Genomic DNA, 26654 nt, shown 5'->3' with positions numbered 1-26654 from the left:
TGCTGACCAGGTTTCCCATAGTTTAGAACATTTCCTCTCAATTTTCAGACTGTTGAGGCTTCTTTTTCAGACGACTCGTCAAGGGCCATGGTTTCTTGCAGCGTCCAAATGTCCTTAAGGCGCTCCTGCAGGTCCTCGCACAGATCCTGACTTTGCTCTTCAATCTCTCTCAGAGCATCTTTGATGTTACTTTCGTGTTTTAGCTCCATCATCATCGCCTCAGCAGCGGCGGAGATCTTGCTGTGAGGAGGTGGATTTGAGACACCGCACATATTCAGCGCTACGGTCACCGTTTGCGGGAACCACGGCTTGAACACCTTCTTAAGCAGCTTGGGTAGGTTCAGACAGAAATAGCTAGGGTCAGGGTCGCTCAGGCATTGGTGCTGACGTTGACTCGGGTGATCGATAGCGCATCCGTTGCAGTTTTCCTTGATATCCTTATCGATAATCCCATCCAGCAGGGTTCCGATCACGGTTCGAATGATCTTTAGCACCTTCGTGCTGAGAACGCCGTCTATCTCATCGGCTGTTTTTTCGACTGAAGGTGTTTCGGGAGGCACGTTCTCTTTATCTTCAGGATCTGAAGGAGGCTGTTCTTCGTCGTCATTAGAGCTCGACGAGGAAGAGGTCTCGAGATCCTCCTCTAGGCTCGCCATGTCGATGATGACCAGTTTGTCGATGATGACCAGTTTGTCTTGCTTGGCTATGGTCGGCTCATTTATATCGGATGATGAGGAGTGGGAGGAGTCCTCCTCGTAGGGTTCCTCGATGATTTGCGACGGAGGCACGACTTTTTCTTCTTTGCACTCCTCAAACATGCCGTACAGATTCGTCTTAATAGTTTCAATGCCCATGTTTTTCATCATATTCTTGAACAGATTATCGACCAAGGCGAAATACTTTAGCATGTGGTACCAGTTGAGACGCCCGTACTTCACCTCACCATTTTTCCCAACGTCATCCCCGGGAGCCCCGCGTTTACGCGAGCAGGTCACCGCCAAACAGAGGTCTACTACTCCCTCGGCGAGCATACACGCTCGGATGTTGAAAACGTGGTACGGGCTTCTGTAACCTTTCCATTCGTGCTCCTTAATAGTATGAAGCGGCACTTCTCCTCTCTCCACAAGGTATTCAAACTCCGTACGCCATCTTCGGAACTCCTTCCAGTCGTACAGATCGTATTCCACTTTCTCTGTAGCATTCTCAAATACAAGGCCGGCCGTTCTTGGGATCGTGAAGAAGGTAACCGTGCAGGTGTTCTCGTCAAAAAAGTACCCTCCGGCACCCCTTTCATCTTTCAGAGGCCAGTAGCGTTGAGTGTCGCCCTGCGCCATCGGATCGATTCTTCTTTTCCACTTGAAACTTTTTTTAGGAGCGTACGGACAATCGCTTAACACCATAGACTGCATGGTGACTCCTCAAGGAAACGTTTCCCCTCTCTCCCTTTAAATGCTCGCGCGCTAAACACGCACCCCGGATTGGTCTGTTGAGATTGCCTCCTCATTGGTTCATCATAGTTTTGTTAACTGTTTGAAGTTACTCAAAGTAAGCATATTTGTGTGCGCATGCGCGGTTCTGTGTGTGTGTGTGTGTGTGTGTGTGCTGTTCAGGGGAGTGGGTGTGTGTGACTAGGGGGGGGGGGGGGGGGTGTGTGTGTGTGTGTGTGTGTGTGTGCGCTGTTCTGTTCAGGGGGGTGGGTGTGTGTGACTAGGGGTGTGTGCACTGTTCAGGGGAGTGTGTGTGTCTGAGATCCTCCTGTTCTGTTCAGGGGAGTGGGTGTGTGTGTGTGTGTGTGTGTGTGTGTGTGAGACTACAGGTGTGTGTGTGTGTGTGTCTGAGATCCCTATCTTTTAGCGCTGGTCTGTGTGACTAGGGTTTGTGCACGTGTTTGTGCATGTGTTTGTTTATGTATGTGTGTGTGTGTGTGTGTGTCGCAGGTGTCTAGGGTTATACGGCTCCGGTGAGTCAACATCAAAGAAGATCAAAATAATGATTTAAATAACCTTATCAAGCAAAATTTCAAAGCACAACTTAATACTCTTTGGTCGTCTTGACGTGATTAATGTGATGATGATGTCATGAGTTGGGGTGGGGTGGAGGGGCAGAGGGGGAGGAGGGGGTGGGGAGGGGTAGGGGGAGGGGGGTGGAGGGGGGGGGGGTGGTCAAGTAGAGGTCAAAGTCGTAAATCACTTTTTTTTAAAGTTTTGGAATATGCCGTCCTCTACTCTCTCTCTTATGTATCTAACAGCTAGCCCTGTCGAGATAATTTCTTTGAGATATTAACTTGATAAGTAGGTTACCATTCGCAGAATTCCTGCAAACTACTAAAGCATTTATTAGGCAAAGCAAGACTCACTCACGGTTTGAAAACCGTTGATGTAAACTTATATATAGTATATACTAAATCATATGAATAAATAAAGTATACATTTTAAGACTTTGGAAAGTGAAACACTTTCACTTTCATTCAACGGACGAATTCCGGTTTTTCTTTACACAATCAGTTTGAACTTTGTGATTAATTTAGTTTTGAAAACTATTTATCTTTATTTATTTATACTAAATATTAAATGACATACGAACCTTTGCAACACCCGCTGGCAGAAAAGAGAATCATAGTCTTGAAGTATAGGCGATGACGGCAATATTACAGAGATACGAGCGAAATCGATTTAAACTAGCCTGTACAGGGTTTCTTTTAACAATGTAAAAATACTAGTTTATTAAAAGGATAATTCTGGGAAAAGTCATGAAAGGAGGGTTCTGAAATTGGATCCAGTGCAAAGATATTGGCTGTGTTCGAAATAGCCTACTACCAGCCCCTTCGACAGGGAGGGACAACCGGGTCTGTTGTCCCGGGCCCCAGGGCCAGGGGGGCCCATCAAAGAGCCCAGCAATTTATTTTTTTATTTAAAGTCTATAATTTTTAATATAATCTTGAAATCTTTCATTAATATAAAATTCTGTACTAAAAACAAGCTCAATGGCTAAAATATATATGTTTTTTACCTATCTGCATATTTTCCATTAAGTGCATACACCCCCGCCTCCCACTGAAAAATGGTTTGATCCTGTAGCCGGCTGGTACCCGCCCAACAGCGGGAAATACAGTGGTGGATAGTTAAAGTAAACAGAAATCTGGAGCGCAGAAAAGAAAGGAAAAACATTTACCTGACAAATTTTAATGTTGCATTGTGTTCTAGGTTTGAAAAGTGCTAGAATTTAGGCTAAAGTACTTGAAAATGCTTGAAATTGTAACTACTTCATTTCACAACAAGTAGCTGTCTGACTGAACAGGGGGACATGAAACTTTCTTGTCCCGGGCCCCAGCAAGACTGTCAACGGGCCTGCCTACTACATACTACTGGCATACTGATCGAGCCCCAAATCAATATGTCGTATGCAGTATGTGACCAAAATGAAAATTTCCAGTACGCGAAACATACCCGGATGACCTACTACTTCCGCAAAATATTCCAGTACGCGAACAGAGCTATCTTCGTGGTGTACTGCATCCCATCATGCAACGCTACGTTCACGTGACCCCGTAGTGTGCTTTGCTTTTGTCGCATACTGGAAACTGTACTGCATACTACTACGAGGACCAGTATGCAGTATCCAGTATATACTGAGTCTAGTATGCAGTATCCAGTATGTAGTAGTCTATTTCGAACACAGCCATTGTTTTTTTTTTTTGTGCTGTTGCGGTCAAGTGACCGGTGCTCGGCGCTTCTAGTGTTAACAACAGTCCAGCTTGAACTGTCCCACGATGAGTAGTTTCTCGATGTAGTCACGAGGCCGCTGTAGAGATTCAGCACAGGGACTCCGCACGGTGCAACTGATGTAATAAGCTAGCTTACGGAGCTAAACCTTTCCCACTACCTCGAGCAAACGCAGTCTCCGGGTTTAAACTCCACAGAAATGACCACAACACAGTTTGATGTCTGAGTAAATCTGCAAAGATCTACAGTAGCCCTTTAAACAACTAACGGAGTTTGAAAACTCAAAGTTAAACTGGATTATCCTTTAAAAAACAGAACACCACCGTCTCTCCTAGACTTGCACTCTCTCTGACACGAAAAGTAAAACCCCTCATGGGATTCCCTCCCACTCTATTACCTGATAAGCCACTGACATGTCAATCACCCATAACATTACCTGAATGGTCAATTTTCCTGGGAATTCACAGGAAATGCTTTTGATAAACTGGCGCGGCAACACAGGACTATGGTACATGTAGTTTCTAACATCGTATCTGCATTTGTCATAGAAAACCATACAATAAAACAAAATAATAATGTTTAAAGGTACTACACACAGAAGTAGTATTTATGTAAAGCATGACACTGTTAATGTGTGTCCCTCTCATCCCAGAACCACTCTGACTTCTTCTACATCGACGTGTGGTCGTCTCGCTACACCTGGGGCGGTGAGTCCCCCCCTGAGGCAGGCATGTTTGCTGTCATCACTAAAGGCCAGACCATCCTCCTCGATGTCAGCACTCCAGTGTTGAAGATGCTCCTCATCCAAGGTACTGTGAGGGAAAACCTCTATTCTTACTTCTGAACAAGCTGAGATGGGTCATTGTTATTGATGTGGAAACTGCTATGGAAACAGATTGGATATTCAACCTCAAAAACACTCTTTTATGTGGGATTAATGAGGTACATGCAGATGTTTCATGAGGAAACTGTTTAATAGAGATAGCTGAGAGGCCTGAGAAGGGAAACTGATTATGAGAGAAGGACCAGCCAAACCCACATGGGCCACTGATGCAGTTTTCAGATCGTGATATTTCATTCCCAGGCGGAAAGTTGATCTTTGATGAGGCCGACATTGAGCTGCAGGCAGAAAACATCCTCATAACGGACGGCGGAGCTCTTCAGATCGGGACGGAGGACCTGCCGTTCCAGCACAAGGCCATCATCACGCTGCACGGCCAGCTGCGCTCTCCAGAACTGCCCATCTACGGGGCGAAAACCCTGGGCATTAGAGAGGGAGTACTGGACCTGCATGGTACGCCAGACAGTCCAGTCACGGCTCAGACCATTCACATTCTCCCAGCTAACATGACACCCTCAGGGCACTGCTTGACATTATTGAAAAGTTTCTCACAAAAATAAAATAAAACGTTCATAATATAATGTGAAGATAATGCTAGCATCCTTCTAATGTTAAATAGCCTTTATGACAGTTATCAACTGATATCACTTAGATATAGGTAGGTATAGGTAGATATTGCTAACATAACCAAGAAGGACCCTCAGACTGGCTTCAGACAAAAGCTTAGCTTAAAGGACCTGTTTGAAACCTGCTTGTCCAGGCATTCCTGTGCCTATCCCCTGGACCCGCCTTGCCCACACCGCCAGCATTGGCTCCAGCGTTCTGGTCCTGATAGATGCTGTCACCTGGAGAGTTGGAGATGAAATCGTCATTGCCTCAACAGGGTCCAGGTATGGAACTGTCATCCCAGGGTAAATTAATAGTGCTGAAGCCACTGTCGTGCAAAAAATTTAGATTTCCTTTTTGCTCATTCTTTCAAATATGATTCTTTTTTCAGAATTTTGTTTTCTTTTGTTGAAAGTGTTTTTAAACCGACTTCATTTCCAACAACATGAAAGCTAAAAATAGATTGCCTGCTCATGTTTATAATAATACACAGTATCTGAGTATATCTCAAACACAGCTTGAACAGTCTTGGGTATTACTATATTTATTATTTACTGGGATTCTATTTATTTATTTACTCATTTGTGGCTGTGGCTTATTCTGCAGGCAAAGTCAGAATGAGAATGAGGTCAGAACCATCGCATCCGTGTCAGCCGACGGGCGCAACCTCACTGTCACCCAGCCGTTGACCTACAACCACCTGGGAGTATCTGTCACACTGCCTGATGGGACTGTGTTTGAGGCAAGGGCAGAGGTCGGCGTGCTCACCAGGAACATCATTGTCCGTGGATCCACCAACCAAGAGTGGAGTGATCAAATTGGTGCCTGCCCTGATGGCTTTAACACAGGTAACCCGGTCAAGTCTCTCCAGCATATTATCAATGTGTATATGAGGAATGACCATAATGATTTGAGTTGTATATACTATTTATGCATTGGGCTATTGCAAGCATGTTGGCTTACCACACCTACGCCTACACCTAGAGAAACTGCTTGGACATCTGGTATTTGGTGAAGAAAGATTCTGATTCCTGAGTTTTATGAGAATTTCTATCCACAGGGGAGTTTGCCACCCAGACTTGTTTCCAAGGTAGATTTGGGGAAGAAACAGGAAGTGACCAGTTTGGGGGATGTATCCTGTTTCATGCCCCAAGGCCCAATGTAAATCTGGCTATCGGCAGAATTGAATATGTTGAGGTATCAAAACACATCTGTTAGTTGTTAGAAACACAAATGAAAAGAACTGGTGGAATTTCACCTGTCTCCAGGCACTGGAGCTATCTAAAATGCCTTGTCTGCTTTGTGTGCTTTGTGTGTTTGGTCAGATCTTTAATTCTGGCCAGGCATTCCGCCTGGGCCGCTATCCCATCCACTGGCACCTAATGGGCGACGTCAGCTTCAAGTCGTATGTTCGTGGCTGTGCCATCCACCAGACGTACAACCGCGCCATTGCTATCCACAACACACACCGCCTGCTGGTGGAGCGCAATGTCATCTACAACATCATGGGAGGGGCATTCTTCATCGAGGATGGCATCGAGACGGGCAACGTGCTACAGTACAACCTGGCCATCTTTGTCAGGCAGAGCACCAGCCTACTGAATGACGATGTGACGCCTGCCGGTTACTGGGTCACAAACCCCAACAACACCATCCGGCACAATGCTGCTGCCGGGGGCACCCATTTTGGTTTCTGGTACCGAATGCATGACCACCCAGATGGGCTGTCCTACAATGAAAACATCTGCCAGAAGATGGTGCCACTCGGGGAGTTTTTCAATAATTCAGCACACTCGCAGGGCTGGTTTGGCCTTTGGATCTTCCAGGAATACTTCCCCCAGCAGGGCGGACACTGTGGTTCGGCCACACCGGTGCCGGCTGTCTTCCGTCGACTCACGACGTGGAACAACCAGAAAGGAGCCGAGTGGGTGAACGTGGGTGCCGTGCAATTCCATGAGTTCCTGGCGGTCAACAACGAGGTGGCAGGCGTGGAGACCAGGCACATTATCCAGCAGTATGTGAGCGGCTGGGGCCTGCAGGGCGGCGCCGCGCTGGTCAACAGCACCTTAGTAGGCCACATGGACGAGCTGGGCCTAGGCGGAGACTACTGCACCACCCGCGCCATCATCCTACCCCTGGACGACGGCATGAGTGTGCTTGGCACCAAGTTTGTGAACTTTGACCGGCCATCTTGTGCTGCAATTGGTGTCACCTCGATAGATGGCGTCTGTACCTTTCAGTGCGGGGGCTGGAGTGCCAAGTTCAGTGGTGTCCAATTTTATCAGTCTCCCAACAAGGCTGCCTTCAGATGGGAACATGAGATAGCTCTTGAAGATACTGATGGATCTCTAACAGGTACTTCAATTCATTAATTAGATTTTTAAAACTGAATTATCAACAATGATTTCACTTGTCAACCATGATTACAACTTGGAAATTGTAAATGATATAGAATCCAAACAGAATTTCACATCTTACTGAATAATTTTAGTTTTTGTGATGCTGGAAGGAGGACGCACGACGAGCGTAGAACGGTGCAACATACAACTTTAATGTGAAACACAAAACACGTCAAGTTCCATGCGGAGGGCAAGCACAACACAGACTCTCTCACACAGGCACGAAACTTTAGACAGACGAGCACAAGACATTGCGCGAACTCACATTATATAGGTGATTAACACATCCCCGTGTGATCTCGAGACAAGGCACAGGTGCGACTACGAACACGCTCACAAACGACCCACACCCACGGACCTACAAACATGGGCATAACTGCACGCAGACGACACAACGACACGCCCACAAAGAAGGTTTCGGAGCTGTGACCGTGACAGTTTTGACCTAAAATTATACACCAAATGTTACATCAAAGGCATTTTTTGGTATTCACAGAATTCAACTGGAAAAACATGTTCATCACTATAGAATAAGTATCTTAAGCAGTAATTCACTCATTGTCTCAATAGGCAATCCTGGCTCCAAGGTTGTGCCAAAGAGCAACCTGCTGGACCCTGCTCACTGCTACAACAGCACAGAATGGAGTGTGGGCTTCCCTGGGGCCGTGTGTGATAACACCATACGCTTCCACCGTCTGGACTTAATCTATATTTCACCTTCCTCGCTCATGGGCAAAGATGTCATACTCACCAATGAATATGGTATGTACTGTCTCCTTGGCCTTTTTTGTTTTTCTATTTTTTTTTTGTTCAACAAAATGACAGTTCGTAAGCATTTGAACATGTATTGCGGTTCCATACATGTCAGTTTCTGGTTGAATTTTGCAGCGTTTCTTTGCATAACACTGTCTGGTTCATATTATTCTAGGAACAAGTGTTCCCTTCATTGAGAAACTTACTTATAGATTTGGATGGATGGCGCTGCTACCATCAAACAAAACCTACGACTGGTACTTCGACGATGCATCGCAAATTACCAACATTTCATATCTTGCAGTTTTCTACGGCTTCAGGGTAAAGTGTTCATAATAATTAGAAATGCCATTTTACTATATATAGATGTTGCATATATCGAAATCTTTCTGCACTGCTACTGCAATTGAAAAATATTTCAAATGAAAAGTACCCCATGAAAAGTACAAAACTAAAGTATATAACTAAAGTGCAGTACATAACTAAAGTAAATAAAGTACGGTTGACATCTAAAGTACATAAATTAACAAGTATATAACTAAAGTACAGTACATAACTAAAGTACATAACTAAAGTACATAAATTAACTAAAGTATTTAACTAAAGTAAGGTACATAACAAAAGTACATAACTAAAGAAAAAGTAAAGTACATAACTAAAGTATGTAACTAAAGTACAAAACTAAAGTACAGAACAGGTACAGGGTTGCCAACTCTCACGCATTGAGCTTGAGACACACGCAATTGACTGTCTTCACACGCTCACACGCCACACATCCGATTTCTCATGCCGAAAAAAAAAAAAAAGTTTATTTACCTCTGGCGATCGCGATGTAATAATTAATTTGTGTCCATTTTAACCCCCATAACAATTTATGTGCGCCACCCCCCCTCAACAATTTACGTTCGCCACCCCCCAAACCCCCCCCAACAATTTACACTTGCCACCCCCCAACCCCCCCAGGTTCAAATCTCACTCAGAGTGATCTTGAAAAGTTGGCAACCCTGCAAGTACATAGCTAAAGTACAGTACATAACTAAAGTACATCGCAAAACTAAAGTACATAAATAAAGTTAAGTACATAGCTAAAGTACACAGCTAAAGTACATAACTAAAGTACATAAAGTAAAGTACATAACCAAAGTATATAACTAAAGTACATAGCTAAAGTACATAGCTAAAGCACATAACTAAAGTAAAGTAAATAACTAAAGTATGTAACTAAAATACAAAACTAAAGTACATAACAAATACATAGCTAAAGTACAGTACAAAACTAAAGTACATAACTAAAGTACATACAGTTGTGATCAAATTTATTCAACCCCCAATGCTGCGAAGGGTTTTATGCAATTCAGTGCACATTTGTAATTGTGTTCATAATGAAATCTTACAAGGACTTGTTAAAGAACTAAATGCAACTAAGATAGCATCAATTTTTTTTGTCATAAAGTATTAAATGGCCTTTTTGTGATTTCTTCATTGACACAATTATTCAACCCCTTTACGACTACCACTCCTAAGAACAGAGGTTCATTCCAGTGTTTTCCATCAGGTATTGAAAACATCTGTGGATGTCAACGAGCAGCAATCAAGCATGATAAGCACCAATTAGGCAGATTTAAAAGGACTGTGATACTCAGCTCCTTCTAGACATCTACTGGTGTGTTTCCAAGCATGGTGAAGGCAAGAGAATGGTCCCAGAAGACAAGAGAAGAGGTTATTGCTCTTCACAAGAATGGCAATGGATATAAAAAGATTGCGAAGTTGTTAAATATTCCAAGAGACACTATCGGAAGTATCATTCGCAAGTTCAAGTTAAAGGGCACAGTGGAAACGTTACCTGGTCGTGGCAGAAAGAAGATCCTGACCGCGACTGCTGTGCGCTACCTGAAGCGTAATGTGGAGAAAAATCCCCGCGTGACTGCTAAGGAACTGAAAAAAGACCTGTCAGATGTGGGCACTGAAGTTTCAGCTCAGACAATAAGGCGCGCACTGCATAACGAAGACCTCCATGCCAGAACGCCCAGACGCACCCCCTTGCTGACTCCAAAGAACAAGAAAAGTCTACTGCAGTATGCCAAAAGTCATGTGGACAAGCCACAAAGGTTTTGGGACAGTGTACTGTGGTCAGATGAAACTAAATTAGAACGGTTTGGGACAATGGACCAGCGCTATGTTTGGAGAAGGAAGAACCAGGCTTATGAACAAAAGAACACCTTGCCTACTGTGAAGCATGGCGGGGGGTCAATTATGCTTTGGGGCTGTTTTGCTTCTAATGGTACAGGAAAGCTTCAACGTGTGCAGGGTACCATGAATTCCCTTCAGTACCAGGAGATCTTGGAGGAAAATGTGATGGAGTCAGTCACAAACCTGCGGCTTGGGAGACGTTGGACCTTCCAACAGGACAATGATCCGAAGCACACATCCAAGTCCACTAGAGCATGGTTGAACATGAAAGGCTGGAACATTCTAGAGTGGCCATCGCAATCACCAGACTTAAATCCAATTGAGAACCTCTGGTGGGACCTAAAGAAGGCAGTTGCAGTGCGCAAGCCTAAGAATGTGACTGAACTGGAGGCTTTTGCCCATGAAGAATGGGCTAAGATACCCATAGGTCGCTGCAAGACACTTGTGTCAAGCTATGCTTCACGCTTGAAAGCTGTCATAACTGGAAAAGGATGTTGTACTAAGTACTAAAAAATAATGTCACTAGGGGGTTGAATAAAACTGATAATGATGTGAGCACAGTAAAGACATTTGTGGTTATTCCATCATAAATATTATGTTATGTTTGTCTAATTTATAAGTGCCTCTTTGATATAATTGTAAATAAGATGACTGAAATGATCAAAATCAATGTCAAACTGGCCAAAACACTTTATTTCAGTGGGGGTTGAATAAATTTGATCACAACTGTAGCTAAATTACAAAACTAAAGTAAACTACAAAGCTAAAGTACATAACTAAAGTACATAGCTAAAGTACATAACTAAAGTACATAATTAAAGTACAGTACAAAACTAAAGTACATAACTAAAGTACATAATAGCTAAAGTACAAAACTAAATAAACTACAAAGCTAAAGTACATAACTAAAGTACATAATTAAGTACAGCACAAAACTAAAGTACATAACTAAAGTAAAGTACATAGCTAAAGTAAAAAACTAAAGTAAATACATAGCTAAAGTACATAACTAAAGTACATAAATAAAGTAATACTAAAGTACAGTATATAACTAGTAAAGTACAAAAAAAGTACATTACAAAACTAATGTACATAACTAAAGTACATAACTAAAGTACATAGCTAAAGTAAAGTACATAACTAAAGTGCATAGCTAAAGTAAAGTATATAACTAAAGTACATAACTAAAGTACATAGCTAAATTACAAAACTAAAGTAAACTACAAAGCTAAAGTACATAGCTAAAGTACATAATTAAAGTACAGTACAAAACTAAAGTACATAACTAAAGTACATAATAGCTAAAGTACAAAACTAAATAAACTACAAAGCTAAAGTACATAACTAAAGTACATAATTAAGTACAGCACAAAACTAAAGTACATAACTAAAGTAAAGTACATAGCTAAAGTAAAAAACTAAAGTAAATACATAGCTAAAGTACATAACTAAAGTACATAAATAAAGTAATACTAAAGTACAGTATATAACTAGTAATGTACAAAACAAAACTAATGTACATAACTAAAGTACATAACTAAAGTACATAGCTAAAGTAAAGTACATAACTAAAGTGCATAGCTAAAGTAAAGTATATAACTAAAGTACATAGCTAAAGTACAGTACAAAACTAAAGTACATAACTAATGTACATAACTAAAGTACATTACATACCTAAAGTACATAACTAAAGTAAAGTACATAGTTAAAGTACAGTACAAAACTAAAGTACATAACTAAAGTACAGGACAAAACTAAGGTACATAACTAAAGTACATTACAAAACTAAAGTACATAAATAAAGTACTTAACTAAAGTACAGTATATAACTAGTAAAGTACAAAAATAAAGTACATTACAAAACTAATGTGAATAACTAAAGTACATAGCTAAAGTAAAGTATGACTAAAGTACATAACTAAAGTACATTATAAAACTAAAGTACTTAACTAAAGTAAACTACAAAGCTAAAGTTCATAACTAAAGTAAAGTACATAACTAAAGTACAGAGCTAAAGTAAAGTATATAACTAAAGTACATAACTAAACTACGTAACTAAAGTACAAAACGAAAGTACAAAACTAAAGTACATAGCTAAAGTACAGTCCAAACTAAAGTACGTAACTAAAGTACATAGCTAAAGTATAGTACAAAACTAAAGTACATAACTAAAGTAAAGTACATAGCTAAAGTATAGTACAAAACTAAAGTACATAACTAAAGTAAAGTACATAGCTAAAGTACAAAACTAAAGTAAACTACAAAGCTAAAGTACATAGCTAAAGTACATAGCTAAAGTACAAAACTAACGTAAACTACAAAGCTAAAGTACATAGCTAAAGTAAAGTACATAGCTAAAGTACATGGCTAAAGTACATAGCTAAGGTACATAGCTAAAGTACATATTTAAAGTACAGTACAAAACTAAAGTACATAACTAAAGTACATTACAAAACTAAAGTACATAACTAAAGTACGTAACTAAAGTACAAAACGAAAGTACATAAGTACATAGCTAAAGTACAGTACAAAACTAAAGTACATAACTAAAGTAAAGTACATAGCTAAAGTACAGTACAAAACTAAAGTACATAACTAAAGTACATAACTAAAGTAAAGTACATAGCTAAAGTACAAAACTAAAGTAAAATACATAGCTAAACTACATAGCTAAACTACATAGCTAAACTACATAGCTAAAGTACATAGCTAAGGTACATAGCTAAAGTACATATCTAAAGTGCATAATTACAGTACATTACAAAACTAAAGTACATAAATAAAGTAAAGTACATAACTAAAGTAGTACATTACAAAACCAATGTACATAACTAAAGTACATAACTAAAGAACAGAAAGCCTCCTGACATACTGCTGCACAGTTTGGTACACCAGCTGCACATCACAGGACAAGAAAGACATGCAGCGAGTGGTCAAAGAGGCAGAAAAGATCTTGGGCACCTCTCTCAACCCCCTCAGTGACCTTTACAGGTGCCGTCTGCAGAAAAAAGCCATCTGCATCTCAAAAGACTCCAGTCACCCCGGACATTCCTTGTTCTCCGCCCTCCCCTCCAAGAAAAGGTTTAGACAATTAAAAACAAAAACAAACAGACTGAGACACAGTTTCTACCCCCAGGCTGTTAAAGCCATCAATCCCATGCAATAAACAAAGTCTCATACACTGCTGACCAAAGATGCACCCCCCCCCCAAGAGCACATATCACTTTATAAATAATTCAAAATGTAAATGTACATATGTATATTTTATCTATTTTAGTGTTTACTTGCTAACTTATTTGTATTTTGTAAGTTTTTGTAAACTGCTGCCTTGGAAAGAGGATGCCAACCCAATTTCACTGCTGAAACACTGTTCACAACTTTGTTTCCTCAGCGACAATAAAAGACTATTCTATTCTATTCTATTCTATTCTAAAGTACATAGCTAAAGTACATAACTAATGTAAAGTATATAACTAAAGTACATAGCTAAAGTAAAGTATATAACTAAAGTACAGTACAAAACTAAAGTACATAACTTAAGTACATAACTAAAGTACAGTACAAAACTAAAGTACTTAACTAAAGTAAACTACAAAGCTAAAGTACATAACTAACTAAAGTACATAGCTAAAGTAAGTATATAACTAAAGTAAAGTACATAACTAAAGTACGTAACTAAAGTACAAAACTAAAGTACATAAGTACATAGCTAAAGTACAGTACAAAACTAAAGTAAACTACATAGCTAAAGTACAATACAAAACTAAAGTACATAACTAAAGTACATAGCTAAAGTACAAAACTAAAGTAAACTACATAGCTAAACTACATAGCTAAACTACATAGCTAAAGTACATTACAAAACTAAAGTACATAACTAAAGTAAAGTACATAGCTAAAGTATAGTACAAAACTAAAGTACATAACTAAAGTAAAGTACATAGCTAAAGTATAGTACAAAACTAAAGTAAACTACAAAGCTAAAGTACATAGCTAAAGTACATAGCTAAAGTACAAAACTAACGTAAACTACAAAGCTAAAGTACATAGCTAAAGTAAAGTACATAGCTAAAGTACATGGCTAAAGTACATAGCTAAGGTACATAGCTAAAGTACATATTTAAAGTACAGTACAAAACTAAAGTACATAACTAAAGTACATTACAAAACTAAAGTACATAACTAAAGTACATAACTAAAGTACGTAACTAAAGTACAAAACGAAAGTACATAAGTACATAGCTAAAGTACAGTACAAAACTAAAGTACATAACTAAAGTAAAGTACATAGCTAAAGTACAGTACAAAACTAAAGTACATAACTAAAGTACATAACTAAAGTAAAGTACATAGCTAAAGTACAAAACTAAAGTAATTACATAGCTAAACTACATAGCTAAACTACATAACTAAAGTACATAGCTAAAGTACAAAACTAAAGTAAACTACATAGCTAAACTACATATCTAAAGTGCATAATAACAGTACACTACAAAACTAAAGTACATAATTAAAGTACATAAATAAAGTAAAGTACATAACTAAAGTACGGTATATAACTAGTACATTACAAAACCAATGTACATAACTAAAGTACATAACTAAAGTACATAGCTAAAGAACATAACTAATGTAAAGTATATAACTAAAGTACATAGCTAAAGTAAAGTATATAACTAAAGTACAGTACAAAACTAAAGTACATAACTTAAGTACATAACTAAAGTACAGTACAAAACTAAAGTATGTAACTAAAGTACAAAATGAAAGTACATAAGTACAGAGCTAAAGTACAGTACAAAACTAAAGTACATAACTAAAGTACATAAATAAAGTAAAGTACATAACTAAAGTACAGTATATAACTAGTACATTACAAAACCAATGTACATAATTAAAGTACATAACTAAAGTACATAGCTAAAGTAAAGTACAGTACAAAACTAAAGTACATAACTTAAGTACATAACTTAAGTACATAACTAAAGTACAGTACAAAACTAAAGTATGTAACTAAAGTACAAAATGAAAGTACATAAGTACAGAGCTAAAGTACAGTACAAAACTAAAGTACATAACTAAAGTAAAGTATATAGCTAAAGTACAGTACAAAACTAAAGTACATAACTAAAGTACATAGCTAAAGTACAAAACTAAAGTAAACTACAAAGCTAAACTACAAAGCTAAACTACATAGCTAAAGTACATGGCTAAAGTACATAGCTAAAGTACATATCTAAAGTGCATAATTACAGTACAGTACAAAACTAAAGTACATAAATAAAGTAAAGTACACAACTAAAGTACAGTATATAACTAGTACATTACAAAACCAATGTACATAACTAAAGTACATAGCTAAAGTAAAGTATATAACTAAAGTACATAACTAAAGTAAAGTACATAACTAAAGTACATAGCTAAAGTACATAGCTAAAGTACATAACTAATGTAAAGTATATAAATAAAGTACATAACTAAAGTAAACTACAAAGCTAAAGTACATAACTAAAGTACATAAAGTACAGTACATAACTAGTAAAGTACAAAAATAAAGTACATTACAAAACTAATGTACATAACTAAAGTACATAACTGAAGTACATAGCTAAAGTACATAACTAAAGTAAAGTACATAACTAAAGTACATAGCTAAAGTAAAGTATATAACTAAAGTACATAAGTAAATTACAGTTCAAAACTTAAGTACATAACTTAAGTACATAAAATGCTAAAGTACATAATTAAAGTACAGTACATAACTAAAGTACAGTATATAACTAGTAATGTACAAAACTAAAGTACATTACAAAACTAAAGTACATAACTAAAGTACATTACAAAACTAAAGTACATAACTAAAGTAAACTACAAAGCTAAAGTACATAACTAAAGCAAAGTACATTGCTAAAGTACATAACTAAAGTACATTACATAACTAAAGTACATAAATAAAGTACAAAAAGTAAAGTACATAACTGGAGTACAGTATATAACTAGTGAAGTATAAAAATAAAGTACATAACTAAAGTAAAGTACATAACTAAAGTACATTACAAAACTAAAGTACATAACTAAAGTTCATAACTAAAGTATTTCCCCAACAATTGTCCTTTTACCAAATAAGAAAAGAAGAGTAAGAACAGAAAAACTACAGAGCAAGTAAGATCCAAACAACAAAAACCACTGAACTAAAAGACCCAAAAAATTGTAAATGTATTTTTTTATAATTGACCTCCATTGTTTCATCTTTTGTCCTTTCTGTCTAAACAGCCAGAGGATTATATCATCGTGAATCACCACCTGACTCGGAGACCTGATCAGATTTATATAGTAGATGACGATATATATAGTAGAAATGGCTCCTCCGAGCCTCTGAACACCAGTGTCAATGTCAATGGAGACTGGTACTTTTCATCCAACAATTCATCCAGCATCCTCTATTACTTGGGTAAAGTTGTCACTGCATAATCAAACATCTCCTTTATGTTCCTCTGCTCTTCTGGGTCCTGTTTCATCTGAAATCTGTTTAAATCTGTAACCCTGTAAACCCTGCAGTGTCCGGCAGACCCACTGGTGGTGTTCTTATACAGATGGGCAGTGTAGACAGGTCAAGCGCAGACAGAGCTGTGCTATTCAGCATGGATACGTGCTTCTTCTCCAACTGCAACCAGCCTCCATCGCCTCCACCCGCCACACTCGCACCTCTGCCCAGTAGCAAACCTTCCAAATCCATGTATGCAACAGACACACTGTAGAAAACAAAACCAACAATGCAAAGGAAATGTTGCATGACTCTTAAAATATCTTCATTTACTGGTCTGACAGCCAATCAATCTTATCATTTGTAGTGTTTGGTCTAATGAATCATTTTGGAGATCATCCCCAGAAAACAACTTCACTGTGCCACAAGAGGGTGCTGATGTCATCATTCCAACCGGTGCTGTGCTCATTTTGTAAATATTACTAAAGAAAGGCTTACACACTTGAAGGATAGCATAAACCCTGGGGTTTACCCATTGGTTTCCACAGGAGTTTGGATGGTTTTGGACACTACCATTCCTTCCTTAAACAAGCTCACTGTGGTGGGAGTCCTCGAGATTTCAGACGCCACAATCAGCACAGCCAGCCGCAGTGCACGCAGCCTCCCTGATGTTGTCGTCCTGAATGCCACTTACATCTCCATCCAGGTCAGTCACCTCATAACAATCGCCAGAACCTTCAGACTTGTGCCTTTAACCATAATTGAACAAAATTTATTATCAAACAAAAACCCCTTTCCTAACATCCTCATACATTTAACACCTAACACTGCATTGCGGCTTTCCAAGAGTCAGAAGAAACACCAGGGTTCATAGGTGTCGTGCCTGAAGACAGGTGTCATTGTTCTTTACCCGCAGGGAGGGCATCTGTTTGCGGGCAAGCCAGACCAACCCTTCAGTGGTGAACTCCACATCATCTTGAGAGGAGATTACCACACCCCTGAATGGCCTCTGCCATCTGGACCAAACCAAGGATCTAAAGTGTTGGGTATGAGAGTGATTGCAACATATTCATATAATATAATGAATATATAGAGCCACAGGTTTCTGGTTTGTTTCCATACTATTTGAAGGCTCCACAATCAGCTTTTTTCCCATAATCATTTTAATCTGTTCCATTCATCTGATGGAAATGGTGCTGCCTTTTAGGTGTCTTTGGTAAGCTTGAATTGTATGGGATTCCACACAATGTTTATCACACTAAACTGGCCAACACTGCCCAGGCCGGTTCCAGACTGCTCTCACTCATGGAGCCTGTGGACTGGCAGGTGAGTAGACTTCTCTTCATGAATTTGTTTTGCTTAGAAGTTTCACTGTTTTGAATGCCTTACAATCTAATACATTCTCATTGTGTCCTAGGATGATACTTCTACAATAAGACTCTTGTGCATTGAGTTATGTTGTAGAAAGCATTCAAGCATTGCTAGAATGTTCTGAACATGTTCTAGAATGTTCTGAACATTCTGTACCTAATGCAGTGTTCTGCTAGCTTGACCTCTAACCATGACAAAACTGCATGTATTTACTGAGCATTCTATTGAAGGCTCACCTTGATTTAACCAGGTGGGGGATGACATCGTGCTGTCTACCACCAGTTATGAACCATGGCAGACAGAAACTCGCACCATCACATTTGTATCGGATGACGGCCGGAACCTCACCCTGGATCACCCGCTCGATTTCACACACATCGGTAAGTCTGCGCCCATATCACAGTAATAACAGCACCATCACTCTTCAGATCACGTTTAGAAGATTTAGAATAGCGCAAAGATAAATGTATGGATTGGCCTCTAACCATCTGTTTGTCTGGGTTTGTAGCGGAGAACTACGCGGTGCCTGGGACCTCACAGAATTACAGGCTGGCGGGTGATGTGGGTCTGCTAAGCAGGAATATTAAGATCATTGGGCAGAATTACCCAGGCTTGTATGTCGAGTCATTCGGGGCCAGGGTGCTGGTAGGAACCTTCTCCATGGGCGGAGTCAAATACAGAGGTGCATAGGTCCATCATAAACAGCAGACCACTAAGTGTTTTTGAAGTAACCCGAGCACTCCAGTTCTCTGCTTTTTTTTAATGTGGTTTTTATGTGTTGGTACTTGTATGCTTTTTAAAGGGAAGGCCCAGATAAGAGATGTAGAGTTTTACCTCACTGGTCAGGAAGGATGGACCGACTACACTGACCCACGCTATTCTTTGGCTTTCCTCAACCTGGGAGAGGTGAGACAGCCAAAACAGTGTCTCTTACTGCCTGGTCTATCTGGGTTATTCAGCAAATCACTGCTAACACAGGTAGAGCATGATGTTAGTAACACACAGGTCATGGGTTCAATGCTCAGGGGTGTAGCCATATGGTGAGATTTTGAATATGTACGTTGCTTGGCATATTCTTATTGGTCTTGTTGCATTTTTGTTTTGTTTAGAACATTAGTATATTAATGAGATGTTAAGAGAAATGGCATCTGTTGGGTTCAGTGATTCGGAGGCCATTGTCTGTACAGGTGAACCAGAATGAGACCTATGTTAAAGGATGTGCGTTTCACCATGGCTTTGCACCAGCTGTGGGCATCTTTGGAACTAATGGCTTAAGTGTAGAGGACAACATCATCCACCATACCGTAGGAGAAGGTAATTTCTTCAGTTATACCTCAGCTGACCTCTATATGAACATCCTCACAAAAGGGTCACTGTGACGGTATTGGGGTGCTCATGTTTTAAGTTCAAAATTCTGCAAAATAGACCACAGCACAAGGGCTAAGTTCAGGTTTACAATTTACCTAAAAAGCATATTTTGAAATGTTGGTGAGATGAAGTTATATTTCTAACAAATGATAGCAATAACCATGTCCTAGAATTTCAACTGAGCCATGTAGTTTTTGTGTGCTAGAAATTCAGATGTTTCAGATTCTTCTGGATGGTAGCCCAGATAAGACTAACTATTACCAGTAAAGCAATGTTATGGAAAGTTTTCTGTACTGATAGGAATCAGAGTATGGGGAAATAACATCACAGTCCGGAGGAATTTGGTCACCATGACACTCTGGCCAGGGTCATACAATGGAAGACAAGAGACCTTCAACTTGAACTGGAATGCAGCTATTGAGGTATGTGGAGGAATGATGTATGAACTACCTCAGCATCTATGCAACCAGCCTACTTTAAAAGGACACGGATGGTGTCTGTTTCTTTTGTTGTTCAAGGCAAATGTAGGAACAAACGTAGTTCTTCAGGGGAACATTGTTGCTGGTTATGAGAGAGTGGGATTCCGGATCGATGGAGAACCCTGTCCAGGTAATGTGAAGATACAAGGTAAGGATACAAGCTACACTATCTGTCATAATGATGAATTCTGATTATTATATTGTAGTTTCTGAAACATGATTCTGTTCACATTGCTACTAACTATCACTTTATTGAGGAAATGCAGATCTTCTATGCATTTGAATTAAAAATACTAATGTTAATCTTTTGGTGCGGTCTAAATAGGAACGTTTAGTCCAGTGGCTCAGTGGCAGAACAACGAGGCTCACGGAGGTCTGTTTGGAGTCTACTTGAACAAAGACGGGCTCCCTGATTGTCTCCAAATCCAAGACTTCACAGTTTGGAGAAACCTCGATTTTGGCATTTATTTCCAGGTATGATGACACTGCCTGCTTATCTCCACCTCTTCTATGGTACCTTTCTATAAGCGGTCCAATTATTTTTTAACATAGTTGAATCGTTCATGGGCTTTCCGCATTTGTGCAATAGTACTGGTTTGCATTTCTGTAATCTTTGTGGGTAGAGAATTATGAGCTTTCAATAAAGATCATATACATTCTTTCCAGGTGTCCATGAGAGTGCTCATTTCTAATGTCACTCTTGTTGACAATGGCATGGGTATTATGCCATTGGTCTATGAACCTGCTGCAGTCACTCATGAATATTCAAACAAAACTGTGACAGTCCAGGTAATGAGCTAAACGTAAATTTTCATGTTGACTTACATTTGTTCTGAATGGAACTGAATCTAATAAGATCTTCCTTTTTTACGCAAGAACGCCTTAATTGTTGGCAGTAGTCCAAACCTCAACTGCAGTGACAGCCAGCCATTAAACCCTATCAACATTGCTCTTACTGCAAGCAGTAGAGCTCCCCGACCTCTAAATGGTATTTTCCACAAAATGTTTACTCCACAATTTTATTCATGCTGTTCTATCTAGTTGCAGAATGCAATAGTTCACAGCCAAACTTTATATTATCACCTTGTATGCATAGCTTCATTCATTCGTGGTATAAAACATTTGTGTAGAATATTTGCATTTAGTTGATTTATAATATGAATGATGTTGTAATGACTTTCTGCTGTATCCGATGTGTGTGATAGGTGGCAGGACAGGAATCTCATGGCCGACGTTCGAGTCATCTCAGAACGGAGCCCCAACACACTCCCATGATGGGCTCTTGAGCTACCCTGCCATCAGTGGGCTGTTGACGGTCACCGGTAAGGTTTTGTATGCATTTGATATTCATTTTGTCCATGGCCACCAAAGATATTGGGAGATAATGGTGGAAGGCATGTTTTTGTCATTGCTATTTTCCAGATACCACTTTTGTTGGGTTCAGGAATGTGTGTTCAAGCCAAACCAATTATATGTTTATGACCAATCCAAACAACGAGGACCTGGGCCACCCCATCAGTGTTGGGAGGATCACAAAAAGCATCAGCACAGATGATGCTCTGGTGTTCATTCACCATCCAGACCTGAGGCAAGCTGTGCTGCTACAATGCACTCACGTCCTTCTGTAACCAACGATCTTCAGAAATAAATCTGTGATCTTCAGGCTCTTAGAAAAAAATGTTTTCTAGAACCATTCATCCTCAGATAGATAGATAGATTGATAGATTGATTGATTCATCATACATTGTACAAGTACAAGATGAAATGTGTTAGTTCCCTGGGCCCCGTGTTAAAGCACCGAAAAACCCAGAGCGGCGTAAACGTAGACGTGCCACCGCCACAGAATGGAGGAGAAACATAGAGAGATAAAAAATATGACCACAGATTATTCTCGCAAATGGGACAACAGTCTGTGTGCATGCAAAAAAGCATCCCCATAGCACATAGCACATACAGCATTGATAACACAGACAGTAAGCAGTGAGAGGCTTGATTCATTCAGAGAGGGAGGGGGGAGCCAGAGGCCTGGCACACAGTTTTTGTGTCAAAGTTCGCGGTGGAAGGCGAAAGCCATCTCTGACAGTCTCTGTGTGGGGGTAGGAGCAGGTAACCAAAACGACAACCTTCTGGGAGAAATTTGTTTGGGCGCCAATGCAGATAATCATGAATGAAGAATTTAGCAAGGAGCTCGTCCTTGAGTGTTTGAACACACAAACTCCCCTTAAGTCAGCGGTCTCCCAACTGATCCAGCTTCACGCATAGAGCATTGATTCCCTCCATGATCAAATCTAGCTTTTTAAAAGTAACAGTCTGTGTTTCAACAGTTCCAACAGCTCTACCAACCGCGTCAATCAAGTTGGGCAATTTTCGTGGGCATTCAATAACTGACCCCACTCTTTCAATTTCCCGATACACCAGGGCAACGCCTAATCCAATCAGCAGAACCCCAGTGATCAAAGTTCCAAATAAGAACACATCATCAATGAGATGAGAACCATTAAAGCTTCAAGTTAAAGCAAGAACTCCAAAAACCTTCAGGTTAAAGATAGAAGGCTCTAGATAATGCCCAGTTTCTAAGAGTGAAAGGCTATGTTATGAAATAGGTGTTCCGTAGGTTTTCAGAAGCCACTTCTGTTTGAACCACTTACAGAGAAACAGCCATTCATCAGGATATTTCTGCATTGGTGCTCGTGTTCACATAAACGTCTAACCTATGATTCTCAATGCAGCAAAGTGAACCCCTCCGATTGTGTTGATATGGACTGTGATGGTAAGAAGAAGGCCTTGCTGAGGGACCTAGATGGTAGTTTCCTGGGGGCAGTGGGCACCGTCATTCCTAAATCTGAATATGAGTGGAACGGCGATCCCCGTCATGGCCTGGGAGACTACCGCATCCCCAAAGTCATGCTCACCTACCTCAATGGCAGCCGCATTCCCGTAATAAAAATTGCACCAAATAAAGGTCTGTCCGAGAGTTTTTTATGAATATTTCATAATTCAAAGGACTGAAGACATAATAATAATAATAATAATAATAATAATAATAATGAATTACAGTAGAAACACTAAGACAAATTGTAAACTGTATGACTGTTTTGTACAGAGCATTTTGTACAGAGACTGAGATCAGTTAATTCATCAATATGCAAGAAGGTGCATTAAAGAATTCTGCTTATCACATGCGCACTATGCTGTCTTGCAGGCATAATCCGGAAAAACTGCATATATATTAGCACCTGGCAGGCCTACAAGTGCCTTGATCTGGACTATCGGATGCTGGTCATCGAGAGCTTGGATGTAGACACCGAATCCAGACGCCTGTCTCCTGTCGCCGTACTGGGAGACGGCTACTTGGACTTGCTTAATGGTAAGCCCAACTACTATATGAATGTGGCACATGTGCAGGCCTCCAGTGTTACAAATTCATTGGCTACATCTAGGATGCATATTTTTCAGAATCATTTTGAGAATTGTGGTCGCGAATGACGCATTTTGAAAGGCGACTCTTAAGTTTGGTGAACATGGTGTCATTGTGTACCATACTGTCTGTCTGTCTGCACAGGCCCCCAAGACCATGGCTGGTGCTTTGGCTACACGTGCCAAAGGAGACTTTCAATGTTCCACAGCATTATAGCCACAAACCATTCCTTCGACATCTATTTCACTAGTACATCCCCACAGAAATTAAGGCTGATGATGCTCAATGCTGCTCCCAATGAGGTACAGTGGCTCCATAGCAGCCATCTCGCCATATTCTACTCCTTGCTAATCTCTGACTAAAGAGCAGAGACAGGCAGCAGGCAGGGGCTACTGGCTCTTCAGATGTTTGTGTCTTGTGGTCTTTCACCAGGCTGTTCGGGCTGCTGTGTTTTACTCGAATCCTCAGCGCTTGGATGTTTATGTGAACAATAACCTGGTGGCTCCAAACAATGCAAAGTGGAATAGTGACCACACTAATTACATGTTGCTTCAGCCAACCTATCCTGGTACAGAATTTGCATAATGTGAATCTGTGTATATATTTGCACACAGCCTCACTGCTGACAATGATTGAGAATGGCGGTTGGAACTATGTAAAATGACATCGTGGCTGAAAACCACATTCTTTTCACATTAGTATATTAGATTGTTATATGCAATTCTTACACCACAAGAAAAAAACAAATGTACAAATTTTCTCTGTTCCACTCTCCACCCTCCAGATCAATACAAGCCTGGTTTTGACTCCTCCCATGGGTCCAACTACTTCGACCCCGATTACAAAATGTTGCACATCCTGGTGCGCGGCTCCGAGCCTGTGCAGGTGCGTACTTCTCCGCTCCTGATCATCGCCTTCAACCTCCCGGCCATGACCGAGGCGGAGTTCTTCGGGGACAAGCTGGTGCGCAACCTGGCTCTGTTCCTGCGCATCCCCGCCAACATGATCCGCGTGACCAACATCGTGCGGGAGGGCAGCGTGGCGACCAGGCGAAGGCGCGCCACGGGCCTGACAGTGCAGGTGCAGATCAGTCAGCCGCCCACGAGCCAGCTGTCTGATAACAGCACTACCGGTAAGCCCGCCTCCCAGGACCTTCACATGCATGTGCACAAGCACACGCGTGTGTACGTGTTCCTGGAGCCCATCTGGGAGAGCAGGCAGAGCAAAGTTCTGTTTATAAGACACCAACGTCATGAGTTCCAGGAAGTCCAGACTTTTGCACTGACAAGTATGTAGATTACTGTTGATATGAGTGGAGGCAGAATATTTTCTATCTTTGCATATGTGCATGCAGTATACGAGTTGTTATAGCATAAAGTTTCAGGGCAGTGCTTCACCATCATCTGAGTTCCCTGTTTCCTCTGTACCTACTAAAAATTGAGTTGGGTCTGCTTAACACCCCCCCCATCCCACCTCACACACATACACACACACACACACACATCACTCTATCCCACCTGCAGATGTGCAGCAGTATGCTTTGCTGAAGAGTACAGCTGACACCATAGGACAGGCCGCCGTCTTTGGCAACCTGAGTCAGTCCATCGACTTCAACGTGTCTACAGTGGGGTTCATTCTCCCATCACCTCCACCCACTGACCCATCGTGGAGCACAGTAAGATGCACATGAACCTTCAGTAGTCCTGTATAAACCCTGTATGTGTCTACACTTTAGGTGTAGACACAATAAGGATCTTGAAAACTGGTGCTTGGTCTGATTTGTTTGGCTTCATCCAAATTCTGTGCATATCATACTGTGCAGATTTCGGATGGATGGATGGATGGATGGATGGATGGATGGATGGATGGATGGATGGATGGATGGATGGATGGATGGATGGATGGATGGATTGTGGACAGTGGTCCTTCATCAGCAGCACATGCTAAGCTCTAAGCATCTTGTTTCTTTGAAAACCTGTAAAGCCCTTTATACAGTTAAATAGGTTTATATTTAGTCTTGCGCAGCTCTCATCATATCTTGAGCAGGTAATCCAGAGTTTTTAGAGTTAAAGTTCAGCAGTTACAGAAGTTCTGTTATAACACACAAGTTTGTGAGACCACATCTCTGCCTGTCCATCAGGTGGCCAGCCAGCAGGTGACACGAGAGGATCCAACAGTGAGCACCGTGAGCAGTGTCTCCGCCCTGAGGGTGCAGGTGGAGCCCGTGGCAGGACCACAGCCCGGCCCACTGAGCCAGCAGCCCTGCATCATGGCTGTGGACCAGCAGGTCAGCATCACAAAGCAACCACTGCACTTCAGCTCAGGATTATTATCATGATGGATGCACATGGGCATTTTACTGTACTTAAGTGCAGAAGGATAAAGTCAGTATAATACAAATATTCAGTGAATATTCCAGTTCTTTGCTTACTGGACAGTTATAGTGTCATATGGCACTGACTGTGCTTGTTTTCACATCATCTCAAAATGAATATAATTTATATTTCACCATCAGGTTTAATCAAGTGTGTCACAGCAGGGTGTGTTTGTGTGTGTGTTTGTGTGTGTGTGTGTGTGTGTGTGTGTGGGGGGGGGGGGGGGGCATACAATATTAAAGTTTTGTAACATTCATGTTGCAAATCTATATACTGCATTAGCTATGTCCTATCAGTACCCTGTGCATTTTGTCACCAGGGTAACTGTGTGTCACTGGGGGTGACAACACTAACAATTGCAGCCAAGCTACAAGACTCTAAGGGATCCCCAGTGAGTGGCCTATCCGGAAACACCACTATCCCCTTTGACGGTTGCTGGGGCAACTACACGGACCTGGCCATCTTCACTACTGGTGGGTCAACACACATTGTGCAGCTTTTCAGAATCATCTTAGAACATCTTTTGACTTTTCATTGTATACAACCTGACCAAGATCTCCCTTAGACCAAAAATATATGTATTTTATATATATATGTAGCACCTTGTGTGAACATGATCTAGTATGATCTGCATAGGTCCTGTGTTAT

General features: G+C 40.5%; 1 protein-coding gene across 3 annotated transcripts in view; it reads left to right on the top strand.

Moving 5' to 3' along the window:
* LOC143517369 (fibrocystin-L-like) overlaps positions 1-26654 on the top strand; it is a 98333-nt gene that overhangs the window by 67833 nt on the left and 3846 nt on the right. For 2 of the 3 annotated variants that reach the window (XM_077009787.1, XM_077009789.1), the window contains 33 exons: positions 4375-4531; positions 4807-5016; positions 5324-5453; positions 5776-6017; positions 6230-6366; positions 6495-7524; positions 8139-8330; positions 8497-8642; positions 16785-16962; positions 17070-17247; positions 17363-17451; positions 17544-17701; positions 17912-18041; positions 18203-18321; positions 18617-18746; positions 18875-19048; positions 19169-19272; positions 19554-19680; positions 20035-20156; positions 20253-20361; positions 20539-20687; positions 20880-21002; positions 21090-21201; positions 21419-21535; positions 21636-21801; positions 22943-23175; positions 23416-23580; positions 23776-23933; positions 24064-24199; positions 24416-24763; positions 25155-25306; positions 25772-25918; positions 26326-26479. In XM_077009787.1, the coding sequence (XP_076865902.1) occupies positions 4375-4531; positions 4807-5016; positions 5324-5453; positions 5776-6017; positions 6230-6366; positions 6495-7524; positions 8139-8330; positions 8497-8642; positions 16785-16962; positions 17070-17247; positions 17363-17451; positions 17544-17701; positions 17912-18041; positions 18203-18321; positions 18617-18746; positions 18875-19048; positions 19169-19272; positions 19554-19680; positions 20035-20156; positions 20253-20361; positions 20539-20687; positions 20880-21002; positions 21090-21201; positions 21419-21535; positions 21636-21801; positions 22943-23175; positions 23416-23580; positions 23776-23933; positions 24064-24199; positions 24416-24763; positions 25155-25306; positions 25772-25918; positions 26326-26479 (6022 nt within the window). The remainder of the gene's footprint in view (positions 1-4374; positions 4532-4806; positions 5017-5323; positions 5454-5775; positions 6018-6229; positions 6367-6494; positions 7525-8138; positions 8331-8496; positions 8643-16784; positions 16963-17069; positions 17248-17362; positions 17452-17543; positions 17702-17911; positions 18042-18202; positions 18322-18616; positions 18747-18874; positions 19049-19168; positions 19273-19553; positions 19681-20034; positions 20157-20252; positions 20362-20538; positions 20688-20879; positions 21003-21089; positions 21202-21418; positions 21536-21635; positions 21802-22942; positions 23176-23415; positions 23581-23775; positions 23934-24063; positions 24200-24415; positions 24764-25154; positions 25307-25771; positions 25919-26325; positions 26480-26654) is intronic. The other variant, XM_077009788.1, reaches the window with a different exon arrangement.

The sequence above is a fragment of the Brachyhypopomus gauderio genome, chromosome 6, assembly GCF_052324685.1.
Source record: "Brachyhypopomus gauderio isolate BG-103 chromosome 6, BGAUD_0.2, whole genome shotgun sequence".
In the NCBI taxonomy this organism is placed as follows: Eukaryota; Metazoa; Chordata; class Actinopteri; order Gymnotiformes; family Hypopomidae; genus Brachyhypopomus; species Brachyhypopomus gauderio.
The sequence above is the reverse complement of the archived record's forward strand: the minus strand, read 5'-3'. Positions and strand labels throughout refer to the sequence as shown.